At 37.1% G+C, this 27,846-nt stretch overlaps 1 protein-coding gene across 2 annotated transcripts; it reads right to left on the bottom strand.

Annotated features, from left to right (window-relative positions):
• Positions 1-2,288: 2,288 nt before the first annotated feature.
• Positions 2,289-24,200, bottom strand: LOC147531791 (beta-amyrin synthase-like). 2 transcript variants are annotated; one of them, XM_086650914.1, is made up of 19 exons: positions 23,350-24,200; positions 22,607-22,823; positions 21,802-21,993; positions 21,560-21,649; positions 21,272-21,469; positions 21,062-21,146; positions 20,344-20,510; positions 20,062-20,250; positions 19,730-19,843; positions 19,518-19,637; positions 19,301-19,423; positions 19,070-19,168; positions 18,939-18,995; positions 18,666-18,712; positions 18,433-18,576; positions 10,103-10,280; positions 9,806-9,886; positions 9,642-9,725; positions 2,289-2,565 (listed from the first exon to the last, which is right to left on the bottom strand). In XM_086650914.1, the coding sequence occupies exons 2-19, from the start codon at positions 22,811-22,813 to the stop codon at positions 2,425-2,427; spliced, it is 2,316 nt and encodes a 771-aa protein (XP_086507040.1). In that variant the 5' UTR covers positions 22,814-22,823; positions 23,350-24,200; the 3' UTR covers positions 2,289-2,424. The 2 variants fall into 2 exon arrangements, with proteins under 2 accessions (XP_086507040.1, XP_086507039.1); XM_086650913.1 differs by having other exon boundaries at positions 23,777-24,035.
• Between the last annotated feature and the right edge of the window lie 3,646 nt (positions 24,201-27,846).

Raw genomic sequence — 27,846 nt, 5'->3', positions numbered from 1 at the left:
TTAAAGCATCTGTACCTCTTTTGTTTCGATTTAGACCGAGAACGACCCTTCCCATCGACCATATGCTGCGTCCTTCCCCTTACCACCAAACCATCACCTGAGCAGCTTTCTTCCATTGACCTCCGTCTCAACTCCCTCGAGGTCAATTCTGCTTTAACATCCTCAAAGGTTGTAGTTGTTTTTCCAGACATAAAAGAATCAACAAAGCTCTCATATGATGGTGACAGGTATGCAAGCAATAGTACTGCCTTATCTTCTTCTTCGAATTTAACATCTATGTTTGCCAAATCTAAGAATACTCGGTCGAGTTCATCCATATGGTCTTTCAACGATTCTCCTTCTAACATCTGTAAGCTAAATAATTTCTTCCTTAGATACATACGATTAGTTAGAGAATTCTCATATACCTTATCTCCAGCTTACTCCATAGCCCGTCGGCTGTAGTTTCCGTCGCTACTTCCCGCAAGACCTCATTGCTCAAACAGAGTAGAATTTGACCATGAGCTCTCTCCATGAGATCTTCCTTCTCTGCTTCTGAAACTGACTCAGCGAGTGCAGCCTTCACATTCAACGTCTTCAGCAGACCCTGATGAACTAATACTGCTCGCATCTTAATCTTCCAAAGATTAAAATCGTCACTTCCATCGAAATTCTCTATCTCCTATTTCGCCATCACAGAAACCTCAAAACCAAAGCTCGGATACCAGTTTGTTGTTCCCAATCGGGGTTAATGTGAACAATATGAGTAATCCAAGACAAGCAATAGGAATAGTAAAAAACAATCAAGAACAGAACACAGAAATTTACGTGGTTCGGTTGGTGAGACCTACTCCACGACGACAACGGCACGATGATTTCCACCATGATAAGCAAACAAGTTTACACAAGAGATTCGTGAGATTGTGCTTACTGATATCTCCTTAGGGTTTAGTTATATAGCCACTAAACCCTAATCCCACCGCCTCACTTACTCTCTCTTTACAACCGACATTATACACGGATACGCTAATACTAATAGCCGACATAAGCCTAGCTTCGCATTCCAGCTCTGTCTCGGAGTCCAGCTTTGCCTCAGAGCACTGCTTCGCACACCAGCTCTGTCTCAGTAATCAGCTCCAGGTTTAACCGGGTTCGATACCAATCCATATTCGAGTCACTTCTAACATTTGTTTATAATGATTATCTAGGTTCCAAATATTTTTAGTTTCTATCTTTTATTTTTTTTTTAATTTGTTGAAATATGAAATATTATTAAGCCACAAGAGTACTATTGCAATACATATTCACTAAAAAGTAAGGTACATTTTTCCAAGTCTTCGATCTATTCTTCTTGCGAGCCCATTCTGCTAGCTTGTCAACTTAGATATTGAGAATTCTTTTTGTATAGTTGAATTTGACGCTGTCTAATCTATTTCTGATTTCTTTGATTTTTCAGATGTGGATCATCGATTTCCATTGTATATTGTGCCTCGGGTTCTTCAGGTGATGATTAAGGTTGATGTTGTCGCTTTCTATTATGATTGCGCTGTGATTGTTTTCCTCTGCCCAAGTGAGCCCATGCAGTATAGCAATTTCTTCACTCTCTTCGTTGTTTCGTGCTCGGGTCGTAATTACTTTAGCTTCAACAAAAGTTGATTGTGCATTGTGTACTATTAGACTAGTTTTAATATTTGTATCAATATAAGTAAAAGATGCATCAACATTAATTTTTAAGTACGGTAAAATAGGAGGTCGCCCTTTTTCTAGACATGCAGGAACTGGTTTAGTTAGGACTCTGCTGGTTCTAGGGAATGCCATAATCAAATTTATCACCTAACCTAGTATTATTAATTGTATGCTGGAAGCAATATTCGCATTTAGTTTTCCATATGTCTCATAGAATGGTAACAAAGTGAATATCGCTCGATGTGTAACTGATTTGATTCTGATCCTGCCAAGAAAAAATCCAATCTGTTAAAGATACAATATTAGTTGATATGATGTTAAAGTGAACCCAAATAGTTTTGGCTAAAGGACAATGTAAAAGTGCATGTTCAATGGTTTCTATTTCAGTACAATTAGGTCATGTATAAGAGTTTCTTATATACTTAACTATGCAATCACGCTTTCGTGCAAATTTTCCATATAAAAAGTTGGATGCGAGGAATCGTTGGGATAGACCAAATAAAGTTCCAGTTGATAAGAGTAGAGGCTTGCAGTATCTATCTTTTATATGTTTCCATATTTTATGGGATACAACCACTATAAATATAATCAAACGTGAACCTTAGTAAATATACTGAAAACCATTTATAAACGTGAACCTTAATAAGGATCTTTATTCGAAACATACATTATGAGGAAAATACAATAATTATTCTTTAATACACACATCTCCAAACTTATAAATATTTATAGTTCCTTAACTATAAATTGATGTCTTTCTTAAGGAAGTTCATAAGTTGCTAACTTGTTTTCACAGTTTCTTAAGATCCGACGGTATTCTCCAAGAGCCCATAATGGAAAAATGTTTCTAAATGCTGCATAGTGTAACATACAATTCCCCATGAAAACTCCTACAATTTCCTGTCAAATGATATTAGTTTAATAAGAAAACAAGTAATTGATGACACATAAAATGTACAGACGTTGACTAACGTCTGAAGAGTCAAGATCAGACCTAAAGTCCATTGGATCAACCCAGCTTAAGGTAGCAAGAAAACTGAATCCTTGACGATCCACTGCATATTCCCCTAACTGGGAGGTCAGCTAGAGGAAACCATCCCTGTAACGCCCTCGGCATGTACGGATCAGCCATGGGGTTTCTAACGGAATGAGGGGGGTCCGCGTAGGTTCGGTCGACGCCTTACCCCCAGCACTGGGGAGGCAGAAGCGCACTAACCTACCGGCTTAATCTCGAAATATCTAAGGAGATCTCAGTCGGTTACAGATCTGGAAGTGTTTAAGCAAGCTTGGGCTTCAAGAGTCTTAAAGGAGGAAATATCTCCTTGAAGATCTATCACCTCGACAGGATATCTACGAAATATCCTTGAACTTAGAATATTTCTATTTATCCTAGATACAGGATAACTACGAAGGGAAACCCTAATTCGACCTATAAAAGGAGCCTCGTATCATCTTCTTCAAGGTAAGCCAAATGAGTCTAACAGACTCCACACCCGCAAGGATCATTCAATACTCATTATTTTACTATAAAGAGCAATCTGACTGGCTTGAGCGTTGGAGCGGTTTTCTTTCTTTTTGCAGGTTTTCCCCCAGGTCTTTAATGGAAGGAGCGAGAATTGAAGGAATATCGATCATCTAGACGGAATATTCGATCATAACGGAGGTTGTCATGCATCAACTCCCTTTTCATGTTGATATAACGGAAGGCCATTTTTTGGCATCCGCATTTGGCGCTAGAAGGAGGGCATTTCTCCAACAAAATCTTTAACGATTCAAGTTCTTGAATCACGTTCATCTTTAACGATTCGTGTTCTTGAATCACGTTCATCAATTTCGTTAACGAAATCAATCAGTCACATTAGCGTTGAAGCTACAACAAAGAAGCATGGTTTCTTCTCAGCATTCTTTCTCAAGGTGCTCGGTTAAGGAGTTTTCCCTCTTTCGTCTTGATGGGTACAACCACCAGTGATGGAAAGAAAAATTCCCCAAAGTCGGCTGAGCAAAGATTGAAACTTACGCTACAAGAAAAAGGAGGAAACAGAAACATTGGTTTCTGACCAATTAATTTTGAGAACTAGGGTTTTTTGGCCGACTTCTCCCTCAAATCACGCGGCTGGAAGTCTGGATTCAACAAGTGAATTTACGACCAAAGATTCTCCGGTAGGAGAAAATAAGGAAAAACTGATGAAAAATTGGTCTTGGTTTAACGATGGACAACCAATCCTTGTTATTGGTAACCCATTGAAGAAGAAAAGTGAAAAAAGATGTTAAGGGTTTTTTGGCAGATCAGCGGTAAAGACGACTTGATGTTATTCTGACCAGAAAAATGGTTGCTAACCATTAGATCTTGTGGTTGGGAACTTCAAAACTACCTATCGGAGGCTCGAAGCAAAACCCCGAGACTAGACATCAGCCGGAGGCAACCATATCAGCAGAAACGAATTCTCATCTTGGCCTGTTGCTATAGCCCTAAGGAGGACAAGATTTGAAAGCAAAAGCCCTATTTGGCTTTCATAGCAGACTACGTTCAGAGAAGAAGAAAGAAAAAAAGCCTTCCTACAGGGAAAACAATTCCTGTTAATGGGCATAATTGCTCACTGTTACAAGGAGTTCAACTGTCCGCTAGAAGGAGATCAACTACATCGTCTGAATTTTCTCAGCAATCTTCAAGGCTTCTCGACTCGACTGACAGGGAAGTTCTCTCACTCTAACTGTTATATGTTGCTTTCCGTTCTCTTATAGTTTTATGATGGCGGGTCAAACATGGCCAGTCTCGGCCAGACCCTCGTTGATCACTGACATATCCTATATTACCCAATCGTCCTTTTAGAGGAGTTAATTCGGCGGACAAAAAGCGCCTTTGACTCACTACTCTGTGGCCCCATTAACTCTTAGTCAACCATGCAACCTGGTTATTATTTATACTTCCGCGAAAACCATAGACGAATTGGATTTAGTTTAACCTTGTCGACGCTTATTCCATACATATATATAAATGGTTATGGCAAACTGCTATATACGAAGTTAACTTCGTACTAAAATAAACTGATTAAAAAGTCGGTGTTGTGATTAAGCCATGCTTGATTGACTTCCTCGAGCCATTGTGTTCCAATCAGCTCGTCACAAGTTTTAGCTTACGATCAAATACTGACTTGTTTGCTATTAAGTCTAACTTGTTTATTACTAGCTCAGGCTTATAAGGATACTTATATTGACTTCAGACTTCTTTTTTGAAATCCTATTGTATTACTTGTTGGTAGCGGTAACACCGTTGAGTTTAAGAAATAAATTCAGGGAAGGAGGAACCATCTCGGAATGGTCAAGCTCTAATGGGTAGCCAATCAGGAAAGAAAGTCAACACTGGTTGTATCTCGACAAAAAAGACTCTGAATTCAGAATATAGCAACCAAACGAATCAACAACTTTAACAGGAAGGAAAGGAATCGACAACGGTTGCAGTTCAACCGTGAACGACAAAGAGATGGAGCAGCCTAGGATGGAAGCGGAATAACTAGTCCCATCAACTCCAGCTGGAGATAATTCAACAACAATAACCAGGGAAGTCTCTTATTTCTTATAATAACTACCTTAGTAATTTGTTCACAACATCTCTACTATGTTAGGGTACCAGATAGATACGTCTGACTATGAGAACCATTGCAAACAATGTGAAAATGACTCAACAGGTATTCAATAGAACGCCCTAAGAAGTGACTGTTATCTTTGAACCTAATAATTGTTGAAACTCTTTCACTCAGACGACTTAGCGACCAAGAGCGATGAACTTAAGCAGAACCTTGGCTTTAATACCAAAACATAGAAAACTTCTTACCGTTCTACACATTAGGTAGGAGGTAACACAACGAACACAACGTGGGCCAAGCCAGCTGGCGGCCCTAAAAGTTACATGCTTAAACACTTTCTTGTTTATCAAGCATGAAAATACTAAAGTTATTTCATACTATAATATTGTCAAGCTGACTCAATGCCTGGCTCGACCCAAAAATCATAGGCTTGGATTAGAGAAACAATTCTTATTACCGAATAACGGTATTGGATATAAACAAGAGAACATCTATGATTTCCCTCAACGGAAAGAACTCAGGATCAAGATTCTTTTAAGATAGAATATAAAATTCTTTAACTCTCAAATATTTCCTTTTAGAAGGGTGTTATGCAGGACACTCTAAACAGGAAAAAACGAATAACTCTAATGAAAGGCAAGGCTGAACTCCTCAGTCATTGCAAAACTCTTCAGACAAAGGTCTTATGTCAGAAGTGACAGAGCAAGGACATGAAATACAAGGAGCAACTCTTACTCATTGATTGTATTTCTCCAAGTTTGATAGTAAATTCATTACTTTCACTAAATATCAAACTAGGGGGGGTATATGCACATATATGTTGTTTCATTGAAAACATTGACAAGTAAGATCGAACCCAGGCATATGAACACATCGATAAAACGCTTGAAAGGAAATTATATGCAGTAAACCACAAGAATGAATGGACAACTGACTGCTACTATAAACTAAACATGCTACATGTTAGTATAATGCCTGCTAAAAAGCTTAAAAGAATACTTGTACTCAAAACTAGTTATAAACGACATAAACATAAACGCTTTATGTTTGAAACAGACTTGGAATATATGAGATTTACTCTGAAATGATTAAGTATCTATATATAACTCTAAAACGACTAAGTATCTATGTATCATACAAACCATATTGTTATTACATCAACTGAAAAGTATATGTGAATATTTACCATGATTACCTTTGCATGATATGAAACAAGTAAACACGTCAATGACATGAACTGAGTAACACATATAACACATGATTTTATGCTGCTATGTTCAAAGCTATATAATGATCCTCATATTGTTAGCTAACAATGAATTAACAACTCTTGAAAGTCTAGATGACTGCTTTGAAGTTGTTTATGGCAGATTTAAAGGATGAAGTAGTTCAACCCGGCGAACTCGAGAAGAAACTGAAAGTCTCAGTCAGAGGACACATCTTACCTCAATCAAAGAATGTTAAATACTTGAAGAAAGTCTCAGCGAAAGGACCCAAAGAGGGCAGCTAAGGTACACATACCTATCAAGCTCACTTTGTGAACTTAATAACATATTCTCATTGCAGATTAAGCCCTACTGGGTTGGGCACAAACCCGACCTTCTTTGACAAGGTCACATATTATGTCCTGCCCCGTTAGGAACAGATCTGACTTTGCTTCGACAAGGTCAGAGACTAAGTTCTGCTAGTCAGGCATAACCCTTTGCATGAGCCTTGCTTTGAAAGCTCCCAAGTTCCAACCATGTAAGTCATGCGGAAACAGGTCCCCAATGCAAATGACGATTCTCAACCACTCAGGCACCCAAACTATAGCCTTACTTACGCAAGCCTAAGGAGGAGTCCTAGTTAAACTAACTTTGCTTCGGTAAAACAGGTAGCTTTGGTAGCTAAGGCGCGACCAGAAGCCTCAAGGAGCAGTCCTAGTTAAACTGAAACTTCACTCGAGTAAAATCGACCCTTCACCAAGGTCCCAAGGAGAAAACCTAGTTAAACTGACCGTGCTCAAGCCGGAAAATTAGGCAGCTCTGGTAGCTAAGGCAACGACCAGAGACCTTACAAGGAGAAGTCCTAGTTAAACTCACTTTACTCGAGTTAAACGCGGTCCCCACTGCGTATCGTAAGGAGAAGTCGTAGTTAACCTATAGCCCTGGCAAAGGTGACCGGGGGGTATAAGGAGAAGTCCTTGCGAAATTATTCCTGCTTAGGCAGACAAAACAACCCTGATAGCGAAAGCACCGAACAGGGGCACGGGAGGAGTCCGGGCGAAAACTAGTTGTGCTCAAGCCGACGAAAACAACCCTGGTAGCGACGACCAGGGGTTCAAGGAGAAGTCCTAGTTAAACTAGTCGAGCTCAAGCCGACGAAAGCAACCCTGGTAGTGACGACCAAGGATTCAAGGAGATGTCCTAGCTAAACTAGTCGAGCTCAAGCCGACGAAACTAGCCTTAGTAGCGACGACCAGGGGTTCAAGGAGAATACCTAGCTAAACTAGTCGTGCTCAAGCCGACGAAACAGCCCTGGAAGAGACGGCCGAGGGTACAAGGAGAAGTCTTAGCTAACCTACAGCCCTGGTAGCAAAAGCCACAACTAGGGGCTGAACCTAGACTCAGGAAGTATTCAAAACTTTTTATACAAGGCCAATTTGGGTACTATTTTGCAGGGGGAGTTAGTAAGACTAGGGCATGATAGAATAAGTCTAACTCTTCCTTGTTAATGCAGGAGCGATCATTTGGAGGATGCGCAGTAAGCTAGGGAACTTGCATTAGTAAGTTTACGATTATACTAACACCCTTGTCCGAACTAAGAATCATTATGCAGGAAAGAGAGTTCAAAGAGACGGCGCCCGGCTCATCCCGAAAGCACATCAATCAGGAAGTGTATCTTTCTCGTTTAGATTATTATCCAATTTTCTAATGATTATTGATTTATCTCTAGATACGATAACTTAAGCACCTACGTCATAAATAATTCTCCTTGACATAACTCGTAGTCTCATAGTTAATCATATTGGCCATCGTCTCTTCTCTATATAGTCCGAACTGCATTCGAATGTTACCCCTTAGCTCTCACATTGTTTCTTAACGGGTTTTAATCACTGTTACATATCTCCTTTGCTAGCCTATTAACATCTTTATAATTCGCTATTTTGGAAGAGTTTAGTATTAGTTTGTTTAGCATTTATTCAGAGTGTTGCATGTTTGCAGGAAAATTCCCAACGTCAATCAGCCCCGGCAAATACAGCTACAATAAAGAAAACCTCATCAGCACAGGTGGGAAAGAAGACTTCTCAAACAGCTCTGGCACAAGTAGCCAGCTAAAGAAAAATCGACCAGTATTGGTAGTGAAGGAAATCTCAGAAGATAGTCTATACAACTCAGCCAGATCAGCACTGGAATGCAGAGCTCTGGGAAATCAGAAAGAAGACCGAGCTTCACGGAATAGCTCTGGTCCAGGTAAACCCTTTTGTCTTCAGGGTCTTCACTCTTTAAGAAACACGAGAGTTTTTTCTACTCCTCAGTCTTTTTACTTTCGACTAAGGAGTGACGGTACACATGATGATGCATAAAATGTCTACGAACACTGGGAAGCAGAAGCAGAAGCGCACTAACCTACCAACTTAATCCCGAAATATCCAAGGAGATCTTAGTCGGTTACAGATCTGGAAGTGTTTAAGGAAGCTTGGGCTTCAAGAGTCTTAAGGGAGGAAATATATCCTTGAAGATCTATCACCTCGGCAGGATATCTACGATATATCCTTAACCGTAGGATATTTTTATTTATCCTAGATACAGGATAACTACGAAGGGAAACCTTAATTCGGCCTATAAAATGGGCCTCATATCATCTTCTTCAAGGTAAGCCAGACGAGCCTAACAGACTCCACACCCGGAAGGATCATTCAATACTCATTATTTTACTGTAAAGAGCAATCAAATTGGCTTGAGCGTCGGAGCGGTTTTCTTTCTTTTTGTAGCTTTTCCCCCCCAGGTATTTAATGGAAGGAGTGAGAATCGAACGAATATCGATCATCTAGATGGAATATTTGATCATAACGGAGGTTGTCATGCATCAACTCCCTTTTCATGCTGATATAACGGAAGGCCATTTTTTGACATCAGCAGTAACAACTAAAAAAAATTTATTCTGCCCTTAAGTACGCCCGATATTGTCCCATACTTATGACTTGAGTATGAGCTTTACTTGTTATACTGTCAAATCTCCTGGTTATTAAGTCTAGTAGGGATTGGACTCAGCGCACTACTATCCTTGAGGTATGAGCTTGGGCTATATCGGGAGTAGAGAGGATGTGCATTGCCTATTATCCTCTTATATAAAGACAAAAACAAAAAAATTGTGTAGTCGAAATTATGGATGTAGACAGAAGCATACTACCTGTTGAGGAAAGTCCCCGTTTTTCATTTGATTATTGATTAGGACCTTGGCTGCATGATGTAGAGGCATTGGGTCCCTTTCGGCCTATTCAGAGAAAAAATTAACAAATTGGACGAGGTTCGTTTTGTTGTTCTCTAGAGTTAAAATTTCATATAACGAATTACCTGACCACCATAAATAAGAGCCATCAGACCCCAAGAAGTTTGTACGAGGTTCGTTTTGTTGTTCTCTAGAGTTAAAAATTCCTGTTTCACCAAGCATGAAAGACTTAAAAATCGAAGTAGTCAAATACTCCTACCCTCAAACAACGGTTCTTGAAATTGCTTTATGTTATTTTCTTTGACCAAACATTATCCACTTTTTCTTCCGTATATTATGATATTGTGCCATTTCATGTTTACTTTTGGGAAAACTTGGACCTAATGTTTAACTGATTGAAGGAAACAGTACTCAAATATTACCTTCTTACAACAAGAAAGATAACTCTCTCCCCAACCCCCGGATTCACTTTGTGTTGACAGCAAAAACTCACAAGCCTTACGGACGGTCGAGCTATTCTGGCAGTTTTTCCCTGCAGCTGCTAGACCTCGAAGAGCAAACCATGTGCCATAAGTAAAGCAAATTCCCCAGTTTCCGTACCTGTGCAAGTTATCAACCTTTGGATCATTCTACTCTTATGGATTTATTACAAGGTATGTGGGGTGAGAAGCCATCTACATCATAGTTAAACCTCACTTTAAGCAACATAAATAATTGATCCAAAAATTAAATTTGTGCGTGAAATAAAAGGAACACAAACAAATCATTTCAAAAAATTTGAAATGTTGCTCATAGTGTCAATGAACTAATCCATAAACTAAATTTTTTACATAATATTCCGAAATTTACCACACAACATTTTTCTAGAAAAAATAATAACAATACATAATATTATAAAGAACAATAAGGAATAAATCACATACGTGTTAGAGTATGTGAGATGAGTTAGAGGTATAGCCTCACATGGGATAAGATAGTATCACATATAGCACATATAAAGGCCTCAAAGTTTAATAGTTAGAAAGAACTGAATCAATACTTTTCTCTCTCCTATATTGTGAGAGGGTATAGGTGGTTTGAGAAAAGTTAATAGGCGGTTTGAAGCTAATAGGCGGTTTGGATTGAAAAGTTAATAGGCGGTTTGAAGCTAATAGGCGGTTTGGATTCAATTTCCAATTTTGGTTCAATCCCACCAGCTTATAATATATATAAATAGGGGGTTTGAGTGCTTTGTACAACACATCAACAACAAACACAACAACTCTTCTTTAGAGAGAGCTAGAGAGAGAGCAAGTGAGAGAGAAATTTTTGTTCATAGTTTTGAGCGGTGTTAATTTCTCGGTCGTCGAAGATTTAATATAGAAGGTTAATTTCTATACGGTACCATCTTGGGACGAACTTGTGGGTTGTGTGAGTCGTCTTCATCTATCCTTCAATAAAGATTTCTTGTTTGCTCGAGGACGTAGGCTTTAGGCCGAACCTCGTTAATTTTGTTCGCATATTTAGATTTTGGCATAGCTTTTTGATTAATTTTCATAATCGGATCAATTTCTAGGATAGGTTTGATAGCTTCCGCAACTTTTAGTACTAACAATTGATATCAGAGACTTGTTGAGATTGAACGAAGAGAAGTTTGTTGGTTGAAAATGCACAAGAACAAGACATGGGATATTGTCCCATTGCCCGAAGGGAAGTCTGTTGTTGGTCGTAAATGGGTGTACAAGAAGAAATAGGATTCTTCCGAGATCAAGGGTACAAGGTATAAGGCAAGACTAGTGGCCAAGGGTTATGCACAAAAAGAAGGGGTAAACTACAACGAGATTTTCTCCCAGGTCGTGAATTCGGGTGCTATTGAGTATTGTTGCTCACGGTGATTTTAAGCTGGAACAACTCGATGTTAAAACCGCCTTCTTGCACGGTGATTTGGAAGAATAAATTTATATGGCTCAACCTGAGGGATACAAGGTTGAGGGTAAAGAAAATCAAGTATGTCGTTTGAGGAAGTCTCTTTACGGATTAAAACAATCGCCTCGCCTATGGTACAAATGATTTGATTGTTTCATGTTAAAGCTTGGTTTTCGCAGAAGTGACTATTATTGTTGTGTATTACATCAAAAGGCTTCGCAAAGGTGACTTTATTTATCTCCTTTTGTATGTGGATGACATGCTTATTGCTTCTCGAAGCATGGTGGAGATAGATAAGTTGAAATCTCAACTCAGTCAAGTGTTTGAGATGAAAGACATGGGCGCTGTAAAGAAGATACTGGGAATGGAGATTAAGAGAGAGCGGTCAAGTAAGAAACTGTACTTGAATCAGAAAGGTTATATCGAATGAGTAGTTTCTCGATTCGGAATGCAGAATGCGAAGGTGGTGTCAACACCTTTGGCACCACACTTCAGGCTCTCGGGAAGACAATCTCCCACTACTACGGTGGAGAAGGATCATATGAATCGTGTACCGTATGCTAGTGCAGTTGGCAGTTTGATGTACTCTATGGTGTGTACTCGTCCGGATATTTCACAAGCGGTCAATGTGGTTAGTAGGTTTATGGCAAACCCGGGGAAGACACACTGGGAAGCTGTGAAGTGGGTCTTGAGGTACTTGAAGGGTACTGTTGATATGGGTTTGTGCTTTGGTGGTTATGTTGACTCGGATTATGTTGGTGCTCCAGTTAATTGGCTATCGATGTTACAAACTACAGTTGCATTATCTACTACGGAGACCGAGTATATGGCTATGGCCGAGGGTGTGAAGGAAGCATTGTGGTTGTGGGGTCATTTGGATGATCTAGGGGTTAAGCATGAGTGCGTATATGTATGGTGTGATAGTCAAAGTGCGATCTACTTGGCGAAGAATCAGGTTCATCATGCTCGTACGAAGCATATCGATGTCAGGTATCACTTTGTACGAGATGTCATAGAGGAAGGTGATTTTTCTCTCATGAAGGTTCACACAGATGAGAATCCCGCGGACATGTTGATTAAAGTGGTGACGTGTAGCAAGTTTCAGCATTGCTTGGAATTGCTACAAATCGGCTCGTGTTAAGTTGCCCGAAAGGGCGTAACGTCGACAAGATAAATTTTATGTGAAGGGTTGGTAGAACTACGGTAGGCTTGATCCTGTAAAAGGGTACATAGGCAGCCATGGTCATATGACGCAGTCGGATGAAGTTACAAGAAGCAAATATATCTTACAAGGAGTATGCTGGTGTTCGTCCAAAATTTGAAGTGTATCAAATTGTGTACGAGGTGGAGAATTGTGAGAGGGTATAGGCGGTTTGAGAAAAGTAAATAGGCGGTTTGAAGCTAATAGGCGGTTTAGATTGAAAAGTTAATAGGCGGTTTGAAGCTAATAAGCGGTTTGGATTCAATTTCCAATTTTGGTTCAATCCCACCGGCTTATAATATATATAAATAGGGGGTTTGAGTGCTTTGTACAACACATCAACAACAAACACAACAACTATTCTTTAGAGAGAGCTAGAGAGAGAGCAAGTGAGAGAGAAAATTTTTTTCATAGTTTTGAGCGGTGATTAATTTCTCGGTCGTCGTAGATTTAGTATAGAAGGTTAATTTCTATACGGTACCATCTTGGGACGAACTTGCAGGTTGTGTGAGTCGTCTTCATCTATCCTTCAATAAAGATTTCTTGTTCGCCCGAGGACGTAGGCTTTAGGCCGAACCTCCTTAATTCAGTTCGCATATTTAGATTTTGGCATAGCTTTTCGATTAATTTTCATAAACGGATCAATTTCTAGGATAAGTTCGATAGCTTCCGCGAATTTTAGTACTAACATATATTATTTCTATAATGGTATCAAGAGCATTTTTACTCTATAGAGTCTAATCTTAGGGTTTTTTATTAACCAGTGGCGGTAGCTCCGTCAATGGCTACCGTACGCAGGAACATAATTGGTATAGTTTTAGTGTTCTTTTCCTATCCAAATAAACTAGGTTTGAAGGTTTCAAGTTTTTTTTAAAACTTTCAATTTGTTTCTTTCATGTTTCTATTTCAAGTTTCTGATTCTCTATGTAAGTCTTCAACCAATTGTTAATGGTTTTTACCATTAAGGATTTGAAGGTTTAGAGATCAGTTTCACATTTATAGAAATATCCATCTCTACTGATCAATAATAGCATATGAAGATTCAAAGAGTAAAGCAAACAACTATTACGTTCAACTTAGATGGTGGTTTCTTCTTCAGATTTTCCAGTTAAAGAAACATAGCAAATCCTGTTACGTTCCTCTTCTCTATCATATCTTCTTCATTCTGATTCTCTGTCTAAATTCCTAATCGACAAGAATGGATCTGGTCCTTTCTCCCCTCCATCATATCCTCTCATTTTTTCTATTTAAAACTTTTACTGTCCTTTTTCCCTCGAAACTCTTCTCTCAACACAAAACATAATCTTTTTTCTGGTATGAAACACAAAAGACATGAGATCTGAAATGTTTCTTATTTTCCATTTCAAAGATCAAATACTCCTCTAAATCTCTTATTTTCTCTCGAAATTTATGTTGTTCTCTCTATAAAACCGATCTTCAAACACATATATATGTTTCTTTCTCTAACATTTATCAAAGCTTATTACTTTCTTTTAAAGGTTCCTTTTTCTTACCTTCTTCTCTATACACAATGATGGACAGAAAAAAGGAAGAAGAGTAGTTGGTTGCTAACTCTCTAGAAACAAATGTTAGGAAGCAACAGTCAACAAGACTTAGTCGTTTTCTGTTTTCAATAATTCCTTACAAGTTAGGATCCTTTGAACGTGTTGAGTGAGTAATAAAGTGAGTCATAGAGTCATTCCTCTCTATTAGGAAAGTCTGGTGCAACAGTTATGTAAAGGCTACATAAAGAGCCATACCTTTATTGTGAAGCAAGTGAATCAAAGTCGCAAATTCCTTTTGTTTTGTTGTTCTTTGAAGGTGTTCTAATAGGAAAGTCTGGAAATGAAGAATGGAGAGAGAGTAAATGGTTATTTTGCAAGAATTTGATCGTGGCTAACAACATGAGAAATATTGGAAACAACTTGTCAGATGCTAAAGTGGTTGAAAAGATTTTGAGAACCTTGTCTGATCGATTCACATACATTATGTGTGCAATTGAAGAATCAAAATATATAAAAAATCTCTCGATCGATGAACTTCATAGTTCTCTGTTGGTACATGAATCGAAGTGCAAGGAGAAAGTTAATGAGGATCATGTTTTGAAAATTACTAGGGAAACAGGAAGAAGGGAACAACTGGGTCAGAGAAGAGGAGATCACTGGACTTAGGGAAGAGGAGGATCTCGAGGAGCTTATAAAGGCGGAGGAGGGAGATCAAATAGAGGCTCATTCAAAAAACACTAGTTCAGTGCTACAAGTGTCACCAGCTAAGACACTTTCAATATGAGTGTCCAAGCTGGGAGAAAAGGGCCAACTACGCAGAATTTGATGAATCAAAAGAGAACATACGCTGAACGATTCTTTCAACAAGAGTGTCCAAGCTGGGAGAAAGGCGCTAACTACGCAGAAGTTGATCGATCAGAAGAGATGATATTGATGGCATTTGCTGAGGTTGAAAATAAAGGGCAGTTGTGGTTTCTTGACTCTGGATGCATCAACCACATGTGTGGAGAGAAAGAATGGTTCAGTGACCTAGATGAAGAATTCAAAGATGTAGGTCATGGGGAGAGGCCACATTCAAATGGAAGTAGGAAGTGTTTCACACATTATAACTGATGTGTATTACATACCTGAGTTGAAGAACAACCTGATTAGCATTGCACAATTACTAGAAAAGGGAATATCTATGTTAATGCAAACGGGAGCATGTCGGTTATACCATCCTTCAAAGGGTCTAATCATGGAAACTCTCATGACCCCCAATAGGATATTTGTAGTTACATCCAATATGATGCCGCAAAGGTAATGCTCAAAAATATGGTATAGACTACACTGAAGTGTTTGCTCCGGTGGTGAGATGGGGCACCATAAAAACAATTTTGGCTGTAGCGGCACGAAAAGGTTTGAAGGTTTATCAACTTGCCATAAAAATTACATTTCTTCGTGGAGAACTTACTGAGACTGTGCATGTTGATCAGCCGCAAGGTTATCAGAAGAAGGGACAAGAAACCAAGGTTTACAGGCTCAAGAAGGCATTGTCTGGGCTCAAACAAGCACCTAGAGCCTAGTACAGTCGCAATATAAGATACTTCACAGATAAAGGATTGGAAAAATGTGCTCATGCACCAATGTTGTTTGTCAAAGTTGATAATGGTAATCTGCTAATTGTATCTCTATATGTAGACGATATGATTGTGCAGGAAATAAAACAAGCATGGTGGAAGAATTTAAAGCTAGGATGAAGACAGAATTCGACATGTCTGATCTAGGAGAAATGAGATATTTTCTTGGAGTGGAGGGAATTCAAGATGACATAGGGATATACATATGTCAAAGAAAATATGCTTGTGATGTACTAGAGAGGTTGAAGATGGAGATGCACAATTCTCTTAGGAATCCAATTGTTCTCGGTACCAAATTGGTAAAAAATTCAAGTGGAAAGGCTGATGCCAATTTATACATGCAGATGGTGGGTTGTATTATGTATTTAGCAGCCTCAAGACAAGCCTTGATGTATGTGATAAGTTTATCAGTAGGTACATGAAAAAATCCTACTCAAGCACATATGCGAGCTGTAAAAAGGATGCTCAGGTATGTGAAAGGTACTATCAATCTAGGCTTGCATTATAAGAAGAATGGGAACAACATACTAGAAGCATACTCAGAAAGTGATTATGCCGGACACTTAAAGAATAGAAGGAGCACCTCGGGATATGTTTTTTTCTTAAGGAATGATGTTATATCATGGTCATTTAAGGGACAGCCAGTGGTGACACTGTCTACAACGGAATCTGATTTTGTGGCGGCTGCAACCTGTACATGGCAAAAGTCGTATGGTGGAGGAGAATTTTGGAGAGCATTGGAGCTGCTAAAAAAAAGCAAGAGTACAATAATGTACTGTGATAACATATCTACAATCAAGTTGTCTAAGAATCTAGTCATGCGCAAGACAAACAAGCATATTGATGTAAGATTTCATTTCCTTAGGGATCTTACGAATGATGGAGTTGTGGAATTGGTTCATTGCAACACAGAGAGACAGGTTGCAGACATTATGAAAAAGCCTCTCAAATTGGACTCTTATGAGAAGCTGCGTCATATGCTAGGAGTTTCTGAGGTTCCAAACATAAACTAAACCGATTGTTTTAGTTTAGGGTAGGTTGTTTTAGGAAGAAACAATCAACATGACTTAGTCATTTCCTGTTTTCAATAAATCCTTCAAGTTAGGATCCTTTGAACGTGTTGGGTGAGTCATAGAGTGAGTCATAGAGTCATTCCTATATATTAGGAAAGTCTGCTACAATAGTTATGTAAAGGCTATATAAAGAGCCGTACCTTTATTTTGAAGCAAGTGAGCAAAGCAGCAAATTCCTTTTGTTTTGTTCTTTTGTTACTCTTAACAACAAAGTCTAATGAGATAACCTTTGCACCTAGGGATTGCAATCTCTTTGTAAGGGAAAATGGCCTTTCAAATGTTACAACTATACAAAGAAAGTTGTTGAATAGGTTGGGTGCCATGTATGGATGGCGATGCCTACAAAATCCATGGTAATATCAAAGTGTCTAGTGGTTGCCTATAATGATGTTGTGGATATGTTGTGTTCTATATCTGTGATGGACTTCAAAAAAAATTCATCCTCTCTTGGATGCCTTAAAAATTCTCCTTGACAAGTACCACAGTGCCTTCTATGCTATCATATTTCTTCTCCTCTAAATTTCTTCATCAAGTTTCAAAGTGGACTCTTTGGCATGCTTTTCTCTAATTACTTCTTTTACTTTCTCCCTCTCTAAACTATCTCAATCTTCTATTGCTCAAGCCCAAATGGGCCAAACAATCAATATTTTTTGAAGTGGGCCAAGCAATCAAGCTTTTTGTTTCTCTTTTTCAAGCCCAAATGGGCAAAGTTACCAACTTTCTATATCATCTTTCTCTCAAGAAATGCAGCAAACACACATCAAAGAAACACCCACATTAATAGTAAAAGAAATTCAAACATTATCAAGGCGGTGTTTACACACTCAAAGTCTTAATAGTAAAAGAAATTCAAACATCATCATGACGGTGTGTACTCAAACTCAAGATCTTCCATACTTGCAAGTACAATTAGTTTGAGGGCAAGTAATATGAAGGAAGCGAAATCACCATTTACACAATGAAATACAGAGAAGAAAAAGTTGTTTTACATTTTAACTTATTTCGTTTTTAGATATTATTGTAATGAGTAAGGCATTTAATGTAGTAAACCATTGTACTTACCAATGTCTTGATAAGTACATTGGTTTGAGGGAGAGTGTTAGAGTATGTGAGATGTGTTAGAAACATAATCTCACCTGGGATAATATAGTATTGGTACTCTCTCATATAACCTATATAAAGACCTCAAAGTGTAATAGTTAGAAACAACTCAATTAATACTCTTCTTTCTCCTATACTATTTTGGGAGATGCTACAATGACTTAGAAGCTGACTTAGCGGATGACATAATGACGTGGAGTACACTAAAAAACACTAAAAGACAAAGTTTTTTCAAAGTTTGACTGCCGTGGGGACCGCTTTTGTTTCCAAATGAGGAAACATGTCATCCTCTAAGTACCAAATTCTAAGTCACTCTATCATTTCCCTACTATTTTTATCAGTACGTACCATGAACCATCCGGGTTTTGTTGTTTTTCAATGTAATGCACGGCCTTAGCAATGAAAATTTCAATTTCGGTCTTCCGATATTCAGGATGTAACTTCATAAACAACGTTAGTGCGTTAATTGATGATGCCGTGCACTCCGCATATCTAAAAAAATGTATCACAACGTCATCATCAGTAGCATACATCTAAAAACATCAAAATCAAATGAGACTAACTTTAAAAAAGAATCTTACTCGCGCTCAACGACAACGTCCACGAAGAATTCTGTTGGATTTAGAACCTAATAGTAAAAACCGTTCTCAATATTTATTAACTGATATAAGTGATGAGATTAAGTCTAAGGTTCTAGATATATATATATATATATATATATATATATGAGCTTGTATGTGCTTAAGAGATAATGTTTCCATTACTTCCAGCCAATTTAAGTCTAAGGTTCTAGATATATATATATATATATATATATGAGCTTGTATGTGCGTAAAAGATAATGTTTCCATTACTTCCAGCCAATCGTGCGAGGTTGCAGGCTCCCATGGTGGCATACCACCGTCTGAACCCTACAAAATGTATACCATCAGGAAAATGAAATATTTTAACTTCTTTTAGTTAACGATAGTGGTTTTACACTTACTTGCAAGGAAATCAGAAGATCAACAGAATCATACAACCGCTCTACTGGCATTTCTTCACCGACAATTTCAACTGACATTTGTGAGAACAAAAGGCAACTCTGACAAATACCCGAAATTAATTTACTTGTAGAATAATGAATACTGGAATCATCACCACTGAGTATAAAAATAGAGAAGGAAATTCAAATCAAATACTTTTTATGTTCTTTATTGATTAATTTGGCACTTACAAGTAGTCCTTCAGCAGTACAATCTGAAACTTGCCATCCATGATCTTGATCTGAGAAAGTCCACGATCCTTTAGAAATGTGACGAAACATGCGCCGGAAGTCGCCCGATGGGTTATTTCTTACCTTTACGCACACATTTATAGAAGATTATCTAAACCCATACATAACAACCAGATAAAGACATAAGTTTGGTAAGAAGTTATGTAATAGTTTATACCTGTGAAGCTTTCACAAAATCGTGTCCTTTCTTAAGAGTATAACCGATTTCATCGACAAGATCACTTGCTAGAAGTGCTTGAACATCAAAACCGGTGTCCCACATCTGGCTTCCAAAACTCTGTAATTATCAATTAATAAGGTCCATTTAATCAGATAAGTGTCTAACCGCTTCATTTACTTCAAACTAATTCAAATTTATTTATTCCGAACCTGCATTCTGAGTCCATCTTCAGCAACCCACAAGTAATCCGGAACTCTAGCTAGATGTTTCTTGAATGCTTCCGAGTTCGGATCTTCTACCCAACAAGCAAGCATACATAACGACTATCATAAACAAAAGTCAAGTATATTAGTCTGAAAAAATTTCGGTTATGCCCCACAATTTAGAAGCCTTAGATGATCACTCGAAGATCGAAAACTTGCATGTTTGAAGAATGCATGATAATTTATATAATCTAGTAGTACTTAACTGATCAACGAACTTTTAGATCTTGCATATAGATAATATCATAAATTATTAACACTATCAGTCATTGTGTTACCTTCTCTACACAACCGATTGTGATGTAGCAACTATTTTCATCTTCATAGTGGATGTGCTTCATAGTTAGCTCTAAAGCCTTCTCCCTAACTTTTGAAATAGGCCACCTTGTTAAAACAGGTTCAGTAAATATGTACAGAGAGTCCCAAATCAAGTTTTGAATTAACGGATGGGGGTAGTAGAGATCTTCCTATAGTACATAAATATATGACAATAATTAGCTTAAAGAATATATACAAATGAATTTATACGTAAATCGCCCACAGTATAATTAGTGACTGACCTTAGCGCATAAATGGCGGGTTTTATTCCAATTAACTTGATTGTAAGGTTGAACGTGAAGCTCATTTCTTAGTGAAAAAATTAGATCCGTAACCGAGCAAACAAATCTCTTCCCGTATAAATATGACATTGGCATGTAAACCAATCGAGTGTAACACAACATTTTAGCTGCAGTTTTGCAGACAAGAGTCGTAAGTACTACAATATGGCATTTGAATCAAGTAAATTAGTGTAATGGTAATGTAAGAATGCTTATGGAAACGATATCGGGGCCTTTAGACAAGTGTGGTTCCTATAGAGTTTTATGTTATAAAATTTGTTAAGACTCACTATCTCATTCGAAAATGACTTGTAACAAATCTCTGACTACTCTTTATCTCTCCTCTGACAAACAAGCTCTCATCTATAATAAGAGTTGATCCTTCTTATAACAATTGCAAAAGATTCATTCTCTCTTTGTTGTTCTTAAATATCTAAACATTTTCATTAAGTGAAAAATGCTCTAAAAAATTATACAAAACAATCCAACTTCAGACAATAGACAATCCAACTTAGCCTGTATGCTACCTCGATAGACGTCTTTCGAGGCAAATACGAAATCCAAGTCCGAGTGGGTCATTAAGTGGGACATACTATTGCTTTTGAGGCGGGTGGTAAGACTCTAATGAATACTACCAAGCTCCCAAGTACAAGGATAAGAATACGCAGTTGGAACAAACCAGGATGCATAGGTAGAATAGAAGGAAGAAGCCAAAATTCTGGGGGCATTGGGTTGCAACCTGACCAATCATATAATCCAAGTACCTGTATTCGCATACACGAAAAAAACCATCTCATACGAATACAATTACAAACTTTCCCGACATATATTAGTTAGAAGAAGACCCAAATTCCCATTAAAGAATTTGAATTAGTCAGATCAAATATACCGAAAGCCAAGCCTTTCCCCAAGACGGTATTAATGTTACACCACCATGATCCAGGATCCATTTCCTTGCTCTTGCACATGCTTGGTCTTGACCACCGTTTGGCCCTTCCCCAAGTATACGCATAGAAATGTAGTTAAGGGTAGTACAAAACATGGTACTGTCACCCTCAATATGAAACCCAAAACCACCGTCTTCATTCTACAAATAAAATACATAATTACGATTGGTTAAATGAAGAAAACGAAATTACAAGATTAACACTATTAAAATTTTGATTTTTGTAGGTACCTGATGACAATACATATACCGGAGTGTCTCTTTGATATGTTCTGGTGATAACATTGCATAAAGAGTTCCCGTAATGTAGAGAGCGAAAACCTACATAATGTTCCAACTATTGTTAATTTCCTTAAGCATATCTGTAAAAACAAACTTACCGATGTTGTTATAAGTACCAAACATAAAATGGTCATTTGAAATTTTGAATAAAATGTTATTCGAGTGATTAAGATGGTAACATGATAACTTACCAAGGGTGGCATAAAAAACAAAGGTCCTCCAATATCAGCACCCCAATGGCCATCTTCTAACTGTAACGCTGAGAAGAATCGAACGCCTCTCCTTAATGTCGTTGTGGTCGCCTCATAGGTTAAGTCTTCATTATTACAAATCTTTAGTTGTGGTATGTTTAAATCGAATTTGTCACTGTTTTGCTTCAGTTGCTGTGATTTTGTATTATATACAGATCAACATAATGATATATATGGGGAGCTAAATTTTTTATAGGTGAACTATATCACAAAATCAATTTTTAGTATCGTTCCCTGGACCAAATTGTTACTGGGAGCTATTTTACTTATTTGTAATTAATTATACTTATTTATAAAGGTTGAAAGAAATAATAAGTAAATACGAAATCTCTATTATCTATGTTTGTTCGAATTTAAGTCTATTATTTTAATAGCATGGGAAACTATAGATTTTCATCTCTTACTCCTTTTCTTCTTTAAACTCTACAAACTCCAACAACATTGCCCCATTTTCTTCTTCACAATTAACTCCCACTGCAACAACTACCAGTGAATTATTAAGGATTTAATTTTTTTTTTGTAATATTTTCATTTTTTTTATATCCTCATGTAATACATTTACTGTTAGTGGTCAAGTGTTCGCTCGGAAGTGAAGTTTTGGATATTTCTTTCAGTTTATAATTTTTCGTCCAAAAAAAGACAATAAATTACTTCTCAAGTAAACAAAATTTAGTGAAAGAACTTGTAAACAATGTTATTTTCCTATAAAAATAAGAAACATGGAGCTAGGCTTAGATGTTCTAACCTGCAGACGTAGTAAAACATCACCGCTAGGTTTGATGTTAAACCGATTTTGATAGAATATTTGGCGGGCATTCTCAACCTGAGCTCGTTCTTCAAGAGTCCCTGCATTTGTGTCGAATTCCCAAGTTTGTCTTCCCACGAAATTATTTGTTGTAAAAAGCCATTCGCTAAAAGGGCCTTCTCCCTTGGCCACTTTAAGCTTCCACATTTTCCCCTCTCTGCATATATAGTAAGAGATATATTTTATCAAAAAAACAGAGATATCAATTGTTATTTTTTTTGGAAGACGACTGCGATCTACGGATATCGTGATATTTGGCATTTCATACATCATAGATGTGATAAGCTCGATAACTGCCCACTCAAACATTAACAACACCGGGCCTAAAGCCCAACAAAGACAATGGCCTGAAGCCCAACAACTTTATTAATACCTACATAATCCCAATTCAAATAATCAAAGATTCCACCTTCTCTGGAATGTCAAATGTTATTGATCATCCTTGCAACAAAAAAATGTTATTGATCACGTTTGTAACAAAAAAATGTTAATCACCTTTCTTTTGTGCAGTTACACAATCAAAACCATTTGTATGGAAAATTAATGACTTGCCTCCTCGACAAGCTATTAATTTGGGCATTATTTTCTAAGAATTATTTTGCGGAAGTTATGTGTCACTACTACATTTATCAGGTAACTCAAAATCAGTTAGAATAATAGGATAAGGGAAATTCCCTACCCACCTCTTATTTAATCGGGAGATTTGCGGTTTGGACTCCCTTTCGTATAATTGACTTGCTGTTTGGACTCCCTTTTTTCAGTGTTGCACTTTGGACTCCCTTTTGACGGAATCACCCAAGAATATTCCGTCTCTAACATATGCTTTAATAAAGTCGCACTTTACCCTCATATATTCAATATGTATTTTTGACCCCCTAATTTATTTAACTCATCTTCTTCAATTTCACTTCTAACAAAAAAAGGAGATCTTCTCCTGTATCCATTTCAAAACACAAGCTCAACTTCTATTTTCCTCTTCATGAAGGATTATTGATCAATTTCTTATATATTGTTATAAGAACTTCAATTTTTATCTTCTAATTAATGAAATTCTAGTACAAACTAATTTTCTAGTTCAGGTTGAGATAAGCAAACTTTTTCCAATAGAACCTTGAAATCAATAGTCCAAACATCCTTCCACAACTGAAAAAAAAATCAACACCCGTTTCTTGGTTTACTTCATCTTTGGGGTTATCTAAACTTTTGATTTTGTCTTCAAAACGTGGAAACCCAGCATCAATCATCTACAGATTACCATTAATAAAAACTACTATTACAGACAATACCATTGTTTGGAGTAATGGAAATGTCAAGTTAGTACTAAAAATGGGCATGAAATTAATTGAGTAAACTGTTTTTGCATCAATTTTAGACCCCACCAATTAATTTCTTAAACAGGAGAATTCACTGCCTTCTCTATGTAAAGAAATCACAAGCTAGTCATCCATGGAAATAAAAAAGAGATGTGTGTGGGTACTGGGTAGTGATCCATGGTATGTTGTCTTTCTTTAGTAAGAAGACGTCCCTGTCTTCTCTGTCTCTCTCTCTCTAGACCTCTCTGGTAACAACAACAATGGATACCTAGTCGTTTTTAGGGATGTTTTTAGGGATTGATTGGTTTCAGCCCAATTTTTTTTTATGAGATTTAAGCCCAAATTTATTATCAAACATTGATGCACAAGCCAGTAGACGCATAGTAGAAAATCCAAACATAAAGTTTATTATCGCATTCGGGTGATTAAATTATTAGGAATTATGAAGGAGAAGATGAGTTAAAGATAGAAGAAGAAGATAATAAATCAGGGGGTCAAAAGTGCAATATTGATTATATAAGGGTAAACTAGGAATAGGTTAAAGTATCATTTTAGAAACCGAATATTCCCAAGTGATTCCGTCAAAAGGGAGTCCAAAGTCCAACATTGGAAAAAGGGAGTCCAAACAGCAAGTCGATTATACGAAAGGGGGTCCAAACAGCAAATCTCCCTATATAATCTAATATTGAAAGCAAAATCTGCAAGATTATGAGCCACTTGATTGGCTTGTCTTGGACAGTGTTGGAAATTGATATTCTAAATATTCGTTGCTCCTTCTTGTACTTGTGATCCACATTTCTGATCTTCCACGGTACTTGGTCTAAATCTGATGTACAAGCTTTAATCACTGTGAGTAAATCACTCTCAATAATCAATCTGTCTGTACGAGTCGTGACTGCCAATCGAATCCTAAGAAGGATTGCTTCTTCCTCAACTTCAAGAGGTCCATGTAATTTCTTTGAAGTGCAGCAACGGATCCCGATCCATTTTTATATGACCCATCAACATTTATTTTCATTGTCTCATCATTCAGAGGTTTCCAGGAGGTTTGTAAATTTTTGTTTGCATCGTCTCGGATACTTTCTTGTTTCTCAAAAGCATCATACAATGATCTCGCTTCAAGAATAATCTGACAATACTAGAGCCTTGTTTTCGAAAACCTTCTTATTCATACCAAGAGGTGATTTGAACCATACTTGTTTTGTAAATTGGCACTTTCCGAATAGATGATGTTCAGTGTCTTCTTCCTCTACTTCACATAATGGGCATAACTTTGGGACACCATGGATGAATCGGAGTGCCTGGCTTCGTCGAGAGTGCATTTTGGAACAATCGCCAAATAAAATAGTGAACCCTCGGCACAAAATGCAATTTCTTCCAAAATCTGCTCCACTTGACAAATTCAAGATCTTCATTTGTATCCAATTCTGATGGACGATTGTTTCTAAACACTGGTATAATGATTTCGATGTAAATTTCCCTTTCTCTAAATGGATCCATATAATTTTATCCTGCAAGTGAGATCTTCCTAATTGAATTTTGAATATCTCCCGTGCCGAAATATCATCAAATAATGATCGAATTAAGTTCTCCCTCCACCGATGTTCACCGTCTATTAATTCACATGCCATTCTAATATTTGTTGTGTTGCATGGATTTTCAGATTTACTAGGTTTAAAACCTCGCAATGTAGCTACCCATGGGTCCTCCCATATATTAGTAGATCTGCCATCCCCAACTGTATAACACAACCCACTTGCTATTGAATCTCTTACTTCTAACATGCTCTTCCAAGTAACTGTTGCTGAAGTTTTATTAATATGGGTCCAAAAACTATTTTGTTTGAGATACTTTGCATTCAGAAATCTTACCCAAAGTGCAGTAGGTTCATTATGAAACCTCCAGACAAGTTTCCTCACAAGAGCTTTATTTACTAATTCCTTATTACGAACTCCTAATCCACCTTACTTAATGCTTTTCTGCTACATGGTGTGTACATCGAATTGATGACCACAGGAGCATCACAAAAAGTGTCGAGTTATTTTATTTGTATATTGTTATAAAAAAATATTGTAATGTGTATATAATATATACACACCAATTTCCAAAAAAAAAAAAAAAGTATATACACACCAAGATGCAGCCAGTGTCACTGGCACGAATAAAACTACAAGTTATCACTGTCAGTGAAGCTTTAGATCAATTTGAAATTAATGTATTAAAGCCATAAAAATAATGTTACTCTGCCTGACAACACATGATCCCAAACGGCTGATAAGATAATTTTATTTTCTGATTCTATCTTGGCTATTTAATGTGGGGTCATATAGTATTTTCCTAATTATAAAATCATGATTAAGGACAGTCAATAACAAAAAGAAACAAATCAAACACTCTACACTTTATATACTCAACAGACACAAATGCTCCTATGGATTCTCTTACTATTAAATTTGATACTTCTTTTATAAGAATTACTGGGGAAGCTGGAATTGCTTTCATTGTTGATGTCAACTCAGGTACCAACCTTGCCGGGGAATCGAAGCCAGTCACATGCCGATTCATAGACGAAAGGGAAGCAATGGCCCTCCTGTTTGCTGTGAAGTGGGCCATGGCTAGAGTGTTGGTTTCGGTGTACCGATTCAACGAGTTGACTCAGCGAGACTATAACCGAATCACTGGTGAAACTGGTTACTACTTTGATTTTATTTGTAAATTAATCAAAAACACTTTCTTTCCAAATTAATGGAGAAAAACTAAGGAATAAAACAACTCAATATCTTTCGTATTTCTAACAGATAATGTCTGTTATCCAGAACAGATGATTCGTAGTCGAATCTCACTATCGATTTAAGATCGGAAAGAGGAATTGTATGTCAAACAAAAGACAAAATGCGAAACATTTTTGCAAAACAATTTTGAGCAAAAATGAATTTGTTCAGACATTTACAAAATTATTTGGAGCAAACTAAGATTTGTTCAGAAACTTCCAGAAATGTTTTTTAACGTTGATTTGGGCAGAAAATTACATTTTGAGGGTAAAATTGTATATTTGCAAAATAAATTTTTTTACAATATTAATCAGCTTTGGACCTACTTTCTTATTACCCCTCAAATTTTGGATTTTATAATTATCCTCTAAGTCCAGCAACCACCAAAAAAGTCTAGGGTAAATACCACATAGATATATAGCTAATTGAATATATCAAAGAAAAACTGTGTTTAGTCGTACACGAACAAAAGAAAACACTTTAACTTGGAAGTAGTAGTGAAGTTCCTTTTGTTGTTTCGTTCGGTTTCTTTTTCTTTTTTTGTTTCACCACCACTAGTATGAAAGTCTATTAGTAGAGAGCTTATTCTCTTTACAAGATAAAGTAGAAAGGGAGAATTTTTTAGAAGGGTATCTAGCTATACACATCTGCACATAGATGTTTTTCGTTGTATAAAGTACTTGTCGTTTATCAAGTCCACTGTTAGACTCTGTATCTGAGATCCAATTATTTTCTACATATCATCAGTTTATGATATGTAAAACCAAGCTTTTAGAATCTTCTCAGATATGTGAACACTATCTGTTACTCAAATTATCATGGTTCTCATGTTGTTCTTCTTCCTTATGTAGTTCTTTCAAGTGTTCGTGTCACTAATTTGAGTTACCTGATAAATATGAAAAATAATATAAGATAATATAAAAGAATCTTTTTATATTTCTAATAAGTAATGTCTGTTAATCTGTTATCTAAAAGATCGGAAAGAGAACATAAATCTCTTTGAGTTTTTACTCATTACTCAATGTCATTAAGTGAGTTCCTTCTTGCTTAGATATCCACTGCATGTATTATATTCAAAAAATCAATTTTTCCATCA

Source organism: Eschscholzia californica, unplaced genomic scaffold (genome assembly GCF_041429995.1).
Source record: "Eschscholzia californica isolate CP2 unplaced genomic scaffold, dmEscCali1.0.p SCAF_6, whole genome shotgun sequence".
Lineage (NCBI taxonomy): Eukaryota > Viridiplantae > Streptophyta > Magnoliopsida > Ranunculales > Papaveraceae > Eschscholzia > Eschscholzia californica.
The sequence above is the reverse complement of the archived record's forward strand: the minus strand, read 5'-3'. Positions and strand labels throughout refer to the sequence as shown.

Coding starts and splice junctions, on each gene's coding strand:
- LOC147531791 (XM_086650913.1), bottom strand. CDS start 23,910: ATGATTGATGCTGGGTTTCCACGTTTTGAAGACAAAATCAAAAGTTTA. Junction 21,147..21,271: donor GGGGAAAGGCTTGGCTTTCG/GTATATTTGATC, acceptor ATGCGAATACAG/GTACTTGGATTATATGATTG. Junction 20,251..20,343: donor CCCGCCATTTATGCGCTAAG/GTCAGTCACTAA, acceptor TATGTACTATAG/GAAGATCTCTACTACCCCCA.